Source organism: Giraffa tippelskirchi, chromosome 9 (assembly GCF_054371585.1).
Source record: "Giraffa tippelskirchi isolate mGirTip1 chromosome 9, T2T-mGirTip1v1.2.pri, whole genome shotgun sequence".
Lineage (NCBI taxonomy): Eukaryota > Metazoa > Chordata > Mammalia > Artiodactyla > Giraffidae > Giraffa > Giraffa tippelskirchi.
Genome location: NC_137283.1, coordinates 135,026,627 through 135,040,927, shown reverse-complemented (window position 1 = coordinate 135,040,927; position 14,301 = coordinate 135,026,627). Strand labels below are relative to the sequence as shown.

Genomic DNA, 14,301 nt, shown 5'->3' with positions numbered 1-14,301 from the left:
ATTGTAATTAATTCTGCACATCTGAGTTTCGTTAAAAATGTGAACAGTTATATTAGTGATACATCCATTTTCTCCAGCTTGAGGTACAAAATAAGATCATGTCCCTTTGTTTTACTTAAATTAACCAGCTCTCTTATATCCTTTCTGATCTTTTGATACATTCTCTAAGGACTGAACCCGAAGATTCAGTTCTCCCAAGTTGCCACAAGGTGTCACTGTTGACAGTATCACTAGGGAGCCACCCAGTCTGGTGTCATTCCATCTACAATGATGTAGATAGTGGGGCTGTCAGGGGACACTATAGATTCCAGGGGCTTAGAAAGGAGAGAACTGAGTTGACACTCGTTGCACTTACATTCACCAAAGAGTTCTCTTACTTTCAAATCATTTCATTGGAATTAAAGAGGTTGGTTCAGAGGAGTTTTCAAGGGTCAATTGCCTATCTGCCCTCCGTCATGGTCAGTCCTGCTCAGGAAAGTCCTAGTGTTCTTTCTTGCCAGCTGGTATATTAGGCTCGTTTATTAAGCTAGTGTATATTAAGATGATATATTTTAGTTTATTAGATATATTCTATCGCAGTGAACCTTAGAAAGGAAGAGGACAAAACGCATTCCTTTTGCTCCTTAGCTCTTTGAAAGCAACAATTTACATTCTAACCTGCCTCTGCTACATGTCTCCCATCTACATAATTAAAAGAGAATGTTTAACTAATTCTTTACAAAACCAAGAAGATTTATCTAAAATGACTTACTGTCTTCCCCCAGAAGACAGAGTAGTTGCTGGCAACCCTGGAGTAGTAATGCCTTCTGCTTTTAAAATAAGTGCTACCTTCTTGGCAAGCAACTGTGCTAACATGCTATAATTTTAATTCAGGCAAGGAGACCCTGATTTTTTTTCTGTTTTCTTTTGAAGTTTTTATTTTGTGTTGAGGTATAGCCAATTAACAATTTCATGATAGTTTCAGGTAAACAGTGAAGGGACTCAGCCATACATACATTAATATATGTATCCATTCTCCCCAAAACTCCCCTCCCATCCAGGCTGCCACATAACATTGAGCAGAGTTCCGATTAGTCCTTGTTGACAGACCCTGATCCTTTTTAGTGACCAGCATTATAGTTCTTCTACATCTGGAGTGTGTTGCCTCCCAAAGTTGTCCCCAACAGTGCAAAAGGAGCTTTCACATTTTAAAAGAACAAAACGAAAAGGTAGGTTCTTCAACATGTGAACAGATTTAAGTCAGTAACATCTGAGATTTTGGCATCATTCCTTGAGTTCCTTAAAGAAGTAATAATTATGCTCCATTCCTCCAGATCTAAGAGGATTGATGAGACTTGCTCTTTTAGTCACATTTAAACAAAGGAAAAAGACAAAAATGTTAGGTGGTAAGAGCCCTTCTTAGTGACTGAAATGTGAGACAATGCATGGACTGTGACAATTAGATTTTCCTAGAGATGGAGGACATAGAACCATTCTTCTACTCAAACTACCAATCTCATTCATGTACAATTGAACTAGGTTCCGTAGGGTCACCCATAACTGGAAGGTTTAGAGTTACTTTTATATTTGTTGTATAATAGTGGATTTAGAGCCTTTAGTACTGGAGGTGATGAAAACTTCGGAAAGCAGAGTCCTGAGAGGATGGAGAAATGGTTTAGGCTCATTTAGCTGTTAAACTCTAGAAAGGCAAGGTTTTGCTTTGCTTTTTTTTTTTTAATTTTCAGACCCAATTCCCTTGAGACTAATTGTTAAGTTGCAGAACAGCACAATGTACATAGTTCAGGTGTTCAGTTCCATAAAAGCATTCACTTAGATGGAAAAGAAACAAATACAGTTCCTCTAGTAAGGAGTTTAATTAGCAATGTCATCTTCTGCAGTACAACAGGTATGTGGAGAAGAGATTGAGAAGGACGGATTTGTACTTTCTTTTCCTTGGGTTTTCTTAAGAAGCAAATTGTCACTCTAATAATACAGTGGTATTGTTGGTAGATTGATTCTTTTTTTTTTTTTTCTGCATTTTAGTCCAGTACAAAGAGACATGTAGGAATGCAGAAGATTATAGATGCAGGAGTTAATATAAATTTATAATAAAAGGCAGAGGTTTTTAAATATGCTAACAGGAAAAATGTGCTGCCTTTTGGCAGTACAGTATGTTTCCTAGGAAGATTTAGAATCATGGAAAGGGTTATTTGTTTATAAGCTGCTGAACAAATCATTTACCACAAGTGTTCACCTGTGTGAGGCAGAGGGTTAAGGCAGTTACCTGGGTTTTTACCTACAGTCCCATTCCTTTGCTTTCTTAGGAGACATCTTTTCTGGTCAAATGTATCTTTGAATGTTGAATGTGATGTTCATCCCAACCAGGAAAGGAGGAAGAACAAGAGGGAAGTCACCTTTGACAGTGTTCTTTATACATCAGGCATTGTGCTAAGACTGTTCACATGTATTATTTAATATGTTAAGATTCATTAACATGAGTTTCTGGTAGAAATTAAGCAACTGAAAGAAACCAATTGCTTGGATAAGGTGAAAATAATTCAAGGAAAGTAGAAAGAATGATTATCAGAACAAAGTACTTTAAAAAGCCTCTTAAACTCCTTAAAGAGTGGGTTCTAAAGCAGTGGAATATTTAAAATGGAATCACAAAAATTTAATGACATGATAACAAGAAAGGAAATCATATTAGAACAATCAGAAAATTCTTTATTATTATGGTCTGCTCCTACAGTTTAATCACTTTCTTAGGGAATGCAGCAATCACTTTTAATTTAACAGTTGAGTAGAAGACAGTTCAGACATAAATGCTTAAATATGAGAACAAAGTGGGAAAGCTCCTTTGACTGAATGCAGACTAAGATCAGTGGCTTGAGGGAACTTGACGCTAGAAATTCTCCCTTCTCCCATTCCATCCTCTCCTCCACACCCAGTTTTCTCTGTCGTGTTTCAGAGACCCTGAGAATGACTTTCAAAGGTCTCTGGATAACCTCATGCCATTTCTTCACCCTTCCTGCTTAAAATAGAGTTTTTACTTTTCTGTTCAAATCTTACTCACCCAGTGAGAACCAGGCAAAAGTCTCATCCTCACTGGGGTATTCTTGTTGACCCAGCTTGAAAGCATTTTGTCCACTTTTGATCTCTGAATGCACATTTTGCCTAGGCCTTTCTTTGGTCAGTTCATCACCACAGTTGCTTTTAATCTGTGGTCCAAAATCATTTGGGTGTTAAGCATTGATGTGTTTTGTCTTTTTAGCTGTTTTATAGACTCTCTACTGCCAGGGATTAGTTCATGCTTTCTCATTCCTTTCGTTGTATCTCATGGATTGCGGACATGTATTTGTATTTAGATAGTGTTTTTTTCCCCTGCTGTACATTTAAAAAAGAAAGTTATCCTAAGACTTCTCTGGTGGTTCAATGCCTGAGACTCCACGTGTCTAATGCAGGGGGCCCAGGTTGGATCCCTGGTGGGGAACTAGATTCCACATGCTGCAACTAAGATCTAGCAAAGCAAAATAAATAATATATATTAAAAAAAATAAAAAAAGTTATCCTAATTCATACACATGTTCCATCCCAAGTATACATGTAAATGGTAATATACAGATTTTTATATGCAAAATAAAGATACTGGGCCAATGCATGGAGAGCATGTGCTACTTAGAACTGGCTTTCTTTCCTAAAACTCGCTAATGCCCAGCTCCTAGCTCTCTGTGTGACCTGCACACTGAAACTTGCCAGGCTGTTGTCATTGCCCGGGGCTTAAGGAGAGGTACTGCGGTGGTGCCCTTGCTCTTCACAAACAAGTAGTGGTGGTTGGCTTTAGCCTCTGCCCTCCTCTGATTTAGCTGCTCTGATGGTGAGATGCTTATCAAAGTTCCATGACTGGCTGAAGAGGATGATTCTTCCAGACTCTTAGACTTCCTTAAGTGATTCTTCCTCTTTCAAATGAGCTCAGCATGGAAAAAATAGAAGCACAGTGAGAGTGATAGAACATATCCCTGAATCTGTTTTTTACTTAGTAAACTCCTGGTCCCGTAAGCCAATAGACCCCAATCATACAAAGTCTGGTTACATGTTCCTGGCTCATTTGAGGAAGAAGTGTCTAATAAGTGTCTAATATATTGTCTAATAAGTGTCAGTATGTATTCTTCCTATGTACACAGGGAAGAAAAATTATATTAAGTTCAATAATAAACTTTTCTTCTTCTCCTTCTTTTCCGTCTACACCCTCCTCTTTCCTTTCTCCCCTCAATCTTTTCCCGATTCCCCTCCTCCTCCTCCTCCTTCTAATTTCAGGCCCTGGCATAAACTAAGAGTTTACTGAATGTCAGTGGTATAATTTGAATAAGTGAAAAGTGAAAGTCGCTCAGTCATGTCTAACTCTTTGCAACCCCGTGGACTATACAGTCCATGGAATTCTCCAGGTCAGAACACTCCAAGTCAGAGTGGGTAGCCTTTCCCTTCTCCAGCAGATCTTCCCGACCCAGAAATCAAACCGGGGTCTCCTGCATTGCAGGTGGATTCTTTACCAACTGAGCTATCAGGGAAGCCTTAATTTGAATAAAGGCAAGAGTAAAGTAAATAATGATCACTTAAACTTATTAGATTAAAATTGTATGAATTGCACATTTACAGGTTAAGATAAAATACAGGTTAAGATAAATAAGAAAGAATATAATAATCCATCATAAATTATCTTCCTTAAGTCTTCTATGTCTTTTTTGAATTTTTCTATGAAAGTATATAAAAAACATGATATATTACCTATTAACTGACACAATCCCATGTGTTCTTGCTTTTTCCTAAGAAACTATTGAATTGCTCTGAATATGGAAGTGGATCTTGCCCAGAAAATGAAAGACCAGTAGGGGTCCGAGCTGCCATGTACTCCTTTATGGCTGGAGCCATATTCATCACAGTGTTTGGCAATCTTGCTATGATCCTTTCCATTTCCTACTTCAAGCAGCTTCACACACCAACCAACTTCCTCATCCTCTCCATGGCAGTCACTGATTTCCTGCTGGGATTCACCATCATGCCATACAGTATGATAAGATCAGTGGAGAACTGCTGGTATTTTGGGCTTATGTTTTGCAAGATTCATTATAGCTTTGATCTGATGCTCAGCATAACATCCATTTTCCATCTTTGCTCGGTGGCTATTGATAGATTTTATGCTATCTGTTACCCTTTACAATATTCAACCAAAATGACTATTCCAGTCATTAAACAGTTGTTGGTTCTCTGCTGGTCAGTCCCCGGGACATTTTCCTTTGGAGTGGTCTTCTCTGAGGCCTACGCTGATGGAATAGAAGGCTATGATATCTTGGTTGCTTGCTCTAGTTCCTGCCCAGTGATGTTCAACAAGCTATGGGGCACCACCTTGTTTATGGCAGGTTTCTTCGCTCCTGGGTCTGTGATGGTTGGGATTTATGGCAAAATTTTTGCAGTATCCAGAAAGCATGCTCGTGCAATCAATAACTTACCAGAAAATCAAAATAATCAAATGAGGAAAGACAAGAAAGCAGCCAAGACTTTAGGGATAGTGATGGGTGTTTTTTTATTATGTTGGTTTCCCTGTTTTCTCACGATTTTATTGGATCCCTTTCTGAGCTTCTCTACTCCTGTAGTTTTGTTTGATGCTTTGACATGGTTTGGCTATTTTAACTCCACATGTAATCCCTTAATATATGGTTTCTTCTATCCCTGGTTTCGCAGAGCCCTCAAGTACATTTTCCTGGGTAAAATTTTCAGCTCGCATTTCCATAATACTAATTTGTTTACAGGAAAAGAAACTGCATAGACTTATTCTGTATGAGTGGATAGAAGCAAAGGACTGGAATTTAGAAGAATGAAGTTACTTAAACTCAGTGTGTGGTGTGTGCGTGTGTGTGTGACCTTGGCTACCATGGAAACTTTTTAGTTTGTAAAACTTGAGAGGAAAAAGAATTTTTTCTTTGAACCCCAAATTCTGTCTTTTCAGAATAGTTCTTACTGCTTATAGGTAGAGAAGAAAGAAGAAAGTCATAAAGGTGAAGAGAAGGTAGGAAAAGCCAGGAAGGGGATGAAGGGAACACACATAAAGTTTTGTACTATTTGGAAGGGAGCAAAACACAAGCTGAGCTTGAGTATTGCTCTCCCCATTCTGACCATCACACACATTTTGTGTGATATTTCACTTACATTTTCTTCCTCAGAGTCTGATCAGAAGTATTTTGAAACATCGACCACTAAAAATTATAGGTAAGTAAATATAGAAATAACAATTTCAAGAAGCCATATGCTGTCAAGCATCAGTCTTTTGATAGCTGAAATGTAAGCATTTACTAGATTTTATAGTTTTGAGATTGAATTTTTTTTTAAATAAAATAAGAAATGGAAACTGTGTAACTGAGGCCCCAGATTCCATCCGCATTTCCATCCAAGTATCATCTTAATCACCCAGTTGGCATCTTTTTTCTTTTTTCTATTTTACTAGCCAGAGAATTCCAGCCAGCGCCTTCCTTTCTTTCTCATTCACACTGCATGGGGCTATTTGGTGTTCTGATTTTTAATAAATGTGAAGTACATATCAAAAAAGTTTGTGTTTTGACTCAGTCACTCCTTTTTGCTGAATATGTGTACATATGTATTTGAATAATAGAGTAGCAGAAGGAGGAAGCAAAGAATAAAGCTTCTATTTATGGTGGTGCTTCTGGGTACAAGAAACTTTATACAGTATTTGCTATTCAATGACTTTTAAACTATAAGTTGGATCCATTAGTAATTTGTAAAATCTGCTTAGAAGTCTGTAACCAGTGGTGCGCTAGAAAACATTTAACATCTGGCTCTGAAAAGAAAGAAAAAAGCCCAGATTTGTAGAATTTTATGTTTGTTTTTTTTTTCCATTGAGCTGATTTCAAGCTATGAATGTAATGTCAACAGGTTCTAAAATTCCTCAAAAGTTAACCTATTCCTGCACGTGGACATGAGAGGTTCTAGTTAACCACTGACTGCAAAAAAACATTTTTAATGAAAAGCAAACCAGAACAGAAGAAACTAGATAATTTCAGAACACATGACCTGCATTGAGGGTAAATATTGCCTTATGAAGTTTTCATTTTAATTGTGTATATACATGTATGTTCGTGGATGTATTTTTGTGTGTGTGTAAGGGCACTGTGTTTCACTGAAATTTTTTTTTGTTTAATATTTCCATTACATTATGTCAATGAGCAATTTTTTTCTCTTTTTGCAAATGTTTACATAACTCCCCACAAATGTGCTTTGATTTTAGTTCACTGCACAGATGACAATGAAACAGTGACTACCCAGCAGTCAGCTTAAGTGGTAGTCTTGCCTGGCTGCCCGAAGATGGGCTGATCCATGTTCTCCAGACCTTCTATGTCCCTTCCATCCTTGCTGTCCTAATGATAGGTTGGTCTCACCCTATAGCCTATAAGGTAGAGGTGGAACAGTGCAGCTTCTTTGAAATGGTGTTCTTTTTACAGAATGATAGTGTTTGTGATGGTGGTGGTTGTTTATTCTGGTGTTTATGGATGAAATAAACATTTGTCATCCCATGTGGTCCAAAAGTGTCTCATGATGCTTCTCTCTATTAGAATCCTCCTCATATTTTAAAGACCATTCAAGTAGCTAAACATTCTACTCATTTACTCCCCTTTCACTGAAACAAAATTTTCTTTGCATTTTTTAAAAATTCTTTTAACCATATTTAGCTGTACAGTTCAGAGGCACTAAGTACATTCACATTGTTGTGCAACTCTCACCACCATTCATCTCTCAAATTTTTCACCTTTCTCAACCAGACTTTGTTCCCATTAAAAACGCCCCAACCCCCTTCCTCACTCTACTACCCCCTACTCCCCAACCCTTGGCAGCTACCAAAGTACTTTATGACTCTATGAATTTGACTATTCTAGGTATCACATAGAAGTGGAATCATATACAGTAAGCCCTCACCAGCCATCTACTTCATAAATAGTAATGTACACATGTCAACCCCTATCTCCCAATTCATCCCCCACCTTCCCTCCTCCCTTGGTATCTGTACTTTTGTTCACCAAGTCTGTGTCTCTCTCTATGAGGCACTTTTTAGTTTCAGAATGTGGTCATCTTGGCTTGTTCACTAGTTGAAAGACAGTAACCCGGCATCCTATCTACTTTCCTCCTTCCACTGTTCACCCTGCATTCATCCCCAAAGTCAGTACTGTTTCCGCTCACATTCAGAATTTTATAGGTCATTATAGATGAGAAAGCTGAACCCAGGAAGATTGAATGATTTGCTCCAGATTATACAATTTTCTATTGTATTGAAGCTGAAACTCCAATACTTTGGCCACCTAATGCGAAGAACTGACTCATTGGAAAAGACTCTGATGCTGGGAAAGATTGAAGGCAGGAGGAGAAGGGGACGACAGAGGATGCGATGGTTGGATGGCATCACTAACTCGATGGACATGGGTTTGAGCAGGCTCTGGGAATTGGTGATGGACAGGGAAACCTGGTGTGCTGCAGTCCATGAGGCTGCAAAGAGACATGACTGAGCAACTTAAAGGAATTAACTAATACAATTTTCTGTAGAAGCAGAACTAGAACTTAGCTTTCTGGACTTCTTGTTCAGTGTTCCTGATTTACTACACTAGTTTTTATCAAGATTTAATGGGATTGTCTACTTTTGTTTTTTTAACTAAAGATTCTATTAAACTGGAGCAAATCACTGAAGCAAAAATAAATACTTTTCTCCCATCCCAATATCTTCTCATTTCATCCAGGAATCAAAGTGTAAACTGAGGCCTTTTATGATTCGGACAATTCTTTCTACTTTGGATATCAGCCAACATTTAATTTAGCTACATAAGTCTATATGCTTTTAAGATACAGAAATTTTACTACCCTATTTTACCAGAATGAAGCCCAAATGACCATGAAATTGATATGAAATTGTCATCTTTTATTCGGAAAAAAAAAGCACTGAAAATTATTTGGGATATTAAAAATAGAATAAGTCAATATCCCTCAGGAAAGAGAGTTAAAAGAGCAATTCCACCGGGGCTGTGCACTTTAGTTTCCCTCTAGGAACTCCTGAATCTGTATTTTTTACTCCAGTGCTCTGGAGAGAAGAGGTAAACTTATATGAGTCAGATAGCTCAGTCCTTGACACTACACTCTCTACAATCCTGACCTGATGCCTGCAAAGCCATCAGAAGAGATACAATGATTCAAGACTAACTTATCAAGAGAGGGAAGGTACTGAGTCAATAAAAAGAATCAGAAATGTATTATCCGTTTTTTTAATCTGATTTATTCTCTTCTCCAAAATAACTGAAAAACAGTAATTAAACTTTATAAAGAACCAAAAGTTGTTACAAATAGCATGCAAGAGAGAAGGCAGGATTTTTTTCTAACTGCAAAATAATTATTATGAAAAAATGTCTTAAATTTTCCATCAAAATGGCAAGGTTTAAAGCCTCTATATAGTGGCATTTGTAAAATATTTTTGCAGATAACAGGAACTATGCAAGACATGATTTATAGTAAATATAAGTTACATATGTATTTTAATAATGTTAAAATGCACTCTCCTCTTTGATAATATATCTAAACAAAAAAATTCTTGGTATATACAATTTATTTCACTGCCAGACACTACACATTTCACTTTTGGTATATTTTCTCTTGCAAGCAGCATTTACTTAAGTTAGTCTGTCACCCTTTATTCCTCAAGATTATCCACTCATTTCATATTCAAAGAGTGTCCAAACTAAAAATACAGTTTCTTTATTGTCTAGAAGCATTCTTCTAGAATTTAATGGTCATGTAAATAACATAAGTATCCTGTCAAAATGTGCATTTGGGGAGGGGTCTGAGATTTTTTCATTTCCAAAAATGTTCCCAGGAGATGATGTCATCCGTAGCTGATTATGGGCCATAATTTAATTAGCAAGGACTGTATGAAAGAAATATGAACAGATGAAGCCATAAACTTTCTTACTGATATTATTATTATTATTATTTCCCATTCTTAGATAGTAAGCAATTGTGGGAAGCTTATTGCAGCAGGAACCAAAAGACCTGGATTGCAATGTTAGTTACAGCATTTAGTAGCAACTGCTCCCTCAAGACCTTAGTTACATTCTATACATGAAAAAGTTGGGAGAAGGCAGTGGAAATGTGCCTTTCAAGTAATTTAAAAACTTTAAAATATCCAGAATTTTTGTTGACTGGGTTTCATTTGGAATACTGTGTGTTTAGGGAGAGGATTTATTAGGTACTTTCTAAATAAGCCATAAAAAAGAACAAAGTTGAATAAGCTCGAGTGAGGTGGATGAAGTAAGTCAGAAAGAGAAAAACAAATACAGTGTATTATCTCATATATATGGAATCTAAAAAAATTATATTGATGAACCTATTTGCAGGGAAGGAATGGAGATGCAAATGTAGAGATTGGACTTGTGAACACAGCGCAGGAGGGAGTGGGATGAATGGAGAAAGTAGCATCAACATATATACACTATCAGGTGTAAGATGGATAGCTGGTGAGATGTTGCCGTATAGCACATGGAGTCCAGCCTGCTGCTCTGTGACGACCTGGGTGATGGGATGAGGGGAGGTGAGGGAGGTTAGGGAGGAAGGGAATGTATGTATAATTATGGCTGATCTGAGCTGTTGTATGGCAGAAACCAACACAACATCATAAAATTTTTTAAAAAAATATTTAAATAAGCAAGATTTACTGTTACCTTAGTGATTTAATCTTTCTCAAACCAAATGTCTCTAATACCATGAGATAAAGTGCCTATTTTGTAGGTTTCTTAATGTGTTGGGATTAATTTCTTTCCATTTAATTCAGCAAGCCATTACTGCTTACCTGAGATGAACACAGCTCTGTACTAAGTGTTGCCAGGTTTAGACGTTCAAGGGCATTTTATCTCATTAACTGTAAATTTCTCAAAAAAAATTGAACTGTAAATTAACATAAGGCATATTTTTAAAGTGTTGTGCTAGGAAAAGGAAATAAAAGGCATTTGAAATCAAAGTCAGCTGTAAAACGAGGAAGCAGACAACATAACTCTAAGATCTTTAGTCATCCCAATAGTCCAACTGGGAGAGTGAAAAAAGGTTTCTAGAAGGAAATGATATTTGAGCTGAGCCTTCAGGTTTTTAAGAGATGAAGGGTCAGGTAGAGAAAAGGGGATTGGCCAAACCACAGGTGTTTGCAGGGAACATAGAGATGACATGACCAAAGGTTGCTGGAGTATGTAGATTGAAGGGAGGAAGGATTACAACCAGGGTTTCCATGCCAACAGATGCTGAAAAGATGCATTTATCACAGGCAAACTAGTGCTCTGATGTTCTAGCCAAGGTATGTTTTTCCAGACTGTTTCCGTGTATCCACCAAAAAAACAGTATACACAGACTTGATAAAAGGTTTATTTAGATCAATTTCCCTTGGATCTCATACTTCTTTGATAGTTGTAGTAAAGATTTTTCTCTCCTGTTTGTTTTTCAATAATGCTGTAGTTTATGGCTATTTATGACAAAGATATTTACTATGGTTTTAATTTTCACTCTCCTTTCTCTCCCTGCTCTCTCATAAGGAGGTCTCTCTGTCTGTTTCTGGTATATATTTACTGTCAGTTAAAATGTCTTTCCTGCTCCCAGATGTTTTTAAGAAGACAGTTTTCAAGGTGTTTTCTCTGCCCATTGCCAACTGCCATATGGTTTTATGAAGCTTACTTACAGACTGTGATTCCATTTATTTGGAACAAATTAATCATTTGTCATAGAAATCAGTCACAGAAAAAATTTTTTTTCTCCTCTTTACCTTAGTTTTCAGCACAGCATTTGAATGCAGTCTACTTATTGTCATCCCTGGAATGGTTTCCAGGCAGTTTCTGTTATTGTAGTCTTCAAATATTCATTATGGTCTATGTAAGATGCTAGAGAACTTACAGAAAAGATCCAACATCATGGATTTTATTAAATTTCAAACCTTTGCTTATCTTTCTTATTATACTACATGCACCATTTATACTTTTGCAATATAGGTACTAGTTCAAATTTTGAAATTACTCATAAAATCATACTGTTATCTTTATTTAATAAAAAAAAATAATACAAATCTGCTGTTTGAATGGCATCTGCTTTTTAGGCCAAGAATGATTTTGGAGCGTTAAAAAATAGAATTTATATTTGAGACTTGGAGTTTAAGATCTTTTTTTTAATAGATACTATAAAAATTGACATTACTTTCTGACTGGTGGAGAGAGAAATTAAACAGTTATTATTGGTGTTAGTTCCAGGCCTTTAAATTGGTCCTAGTTTCAGTAAAAAGTCTCTTTCTCCTAACTGAAAGACATAAGCAGAGACATTCAGAAAAGTCTACATTTTTAGAAGTGGATTTGAAAATTTATATTATTCTCTTAAGCAGTTTTCTAACAGCTGAAATACTTTAGGCTTCAGCCTTAGTGCCAGGAAGCATGGAACAATCAAAATTTAAAGGAGAAAGTGAAAGCATATTATTTATCAACCTTATCTAAGTTCAAACAAATAAAAAATTACAGCATTTAATTTGAGTTAGTATATTAAAGAACTAACAACACTAATGTTTATTTTCCTTTGCTAATCCATCTGCTATGATTTTTTTCAACGGATAAAAAGGAGGAAAAACTAAATTTAAATAATAGTGTACTTTGCCTGCGTGTTCATGGACTTAGAAGTGTGTAAGTGTAGTTGTAAGTTGTAAGTCTCCAACACAGTATTTTCTTTAATTTTTCAGAGTATGTGAATCAGCAGAAAGAACACTTCCAACCCTGCAAAGGTAAGGCACCAAACAATGCATAAGGGACGTTAAAGCCAGTATAACCCCATCCTGGCTTCCCCGATGACTTAGCGGGTAAGGAATCCACCAGCAATGCAGAAGACACAGGAGCTGTAAGTTCAATCCCTTGGTCGGGATGATCCCCTGAAGCAGGAAGTGGCAACTCATTTCAGTATTCTTGCCTGGAAAATCCCATGGACAGAGCAGCCTGGCGGGCTACAGTCCATGGGGTTGCAAAGAGTTGGACGTGACTGAGCACACATATAACAACATCCTAACAGGGTCATGAAGCACTAAGTGGGTTCTTATGCCACCACTGCCACCATGTCCCAAAGGCAGTTAGCTGAAACCCCTGCAGCATTTTTTTTTCTTTTACTAATACCTTCATATCCGTATCTGGACTCAAGATCCTTAGGTTTTATCTCACTAGCCTAAAGGATCAGTAAAATATGTTTAGAGAAAATCTCTCAGGTCTGCCTCTCTAAATGCTACTCTGGGAGGGATTCTTTTATAGCAGTATCAGAAGCAATTTAATATAGAAAGATACTTTCATGAACTGAGCTCCTGAAATTATTCGATTCTTTTCAGCAAAGTTATAAGCTTATTGAAACAGTTGCTTTTATTGGATCAAGGCAAGTATTTTAAAACAGCCATAATTTCACATTTATGTATATACTTATTCATTCATAAATATGCATCTAGTGCCTGCTACTGGAGAAGGCAATGGCACCCCACTCTAGTACTCTTGCCTGGAAAATCCCATGGATGGAGGAGCTTGGTAGGCTGCAGTCCATGGGGTCGCTAAGAGTCAGACACGATTGAGTGACTTCACTTTCACTTTTCACTTTCATGCATTGGAGAAGGAAATGGCAACCCACTCCAGTGTTCTTGCCTGGAGAATCCGACGGACGGCGGAGCCTGGTGGGCTGCCATCTATGGGGTCACACAGATACGAAGCGACTTAGCAGCAGCAGCAGTAGTGCCTGCTACAAGCATTAACCTAAGTACTGAGAATTCAAAGAAAACAAAATAGACTAGTTCTTTGCCTCTCAGTAGAGTAAGAGAAAGGCATGCCTATGATCAATATGAGTCATGTGAGATTTGATTGGCCAAAGTCTGTGAGTGGGAAATTTGTGACTGTAATGAGTCAGTCGGTGATGCAATATGTGACATGGCTGCATTAGTTAGAATCTCAGATAAGGAAGAAGATTCAAGAAATACAAGGAAGGGAAATGAAGAGTAGAAGACAGGAGAGGAGAGGAAGGGATAGACTATAGAAGCTATGGTTTAACCCATAGGAGGTGCCTGGTTTTCTGTGCATTTCAGTAGCCACATGCCATTTACAACTCTTGAAATATCCGCAGACTTTTTACAAAAGAAGATTTCAAATTATTGAAAGAGTGCAGAAGGAAAAACATTGTGATTTCACTTGGCTTTTGTGGATTAAGTATTTCTGTATTATAATTCAAAGGAGTTTCCAG

At 37.2% G+C, this 14,301-nt stretch overlaps 1 protein-coding gene across 1 annotated transcript; it reads left to right on the top strand.

Moving 5' to 3' along the window:
* The first annotated feature begins 4,879 nt into the window (after positions 1-4,879).
* LOC145521924 (trace amine-associated receptor 2) lies at positions 4,880-5,800 on the top strand. Its single transcript, XM_081530885.1, has one exon. It carries the CDS (start codon positions 4,880-4,882, stop codon positions 5,798-5,800), a length of 921 nt encoding a protein of 306 aa, XP_081387011.1.
* Positions 5,801-14,301: the final 8,501 nt, after the last annotated feature.

Coding starts and splice junctions, on each gene's coding strand:
- LOC145521924 (XM_081530885.1), top strand. CDS start 4,880: ATGTACTCCTTTATGGCTGGAGCCATATTCATCACAGTGTTTGGCAAT.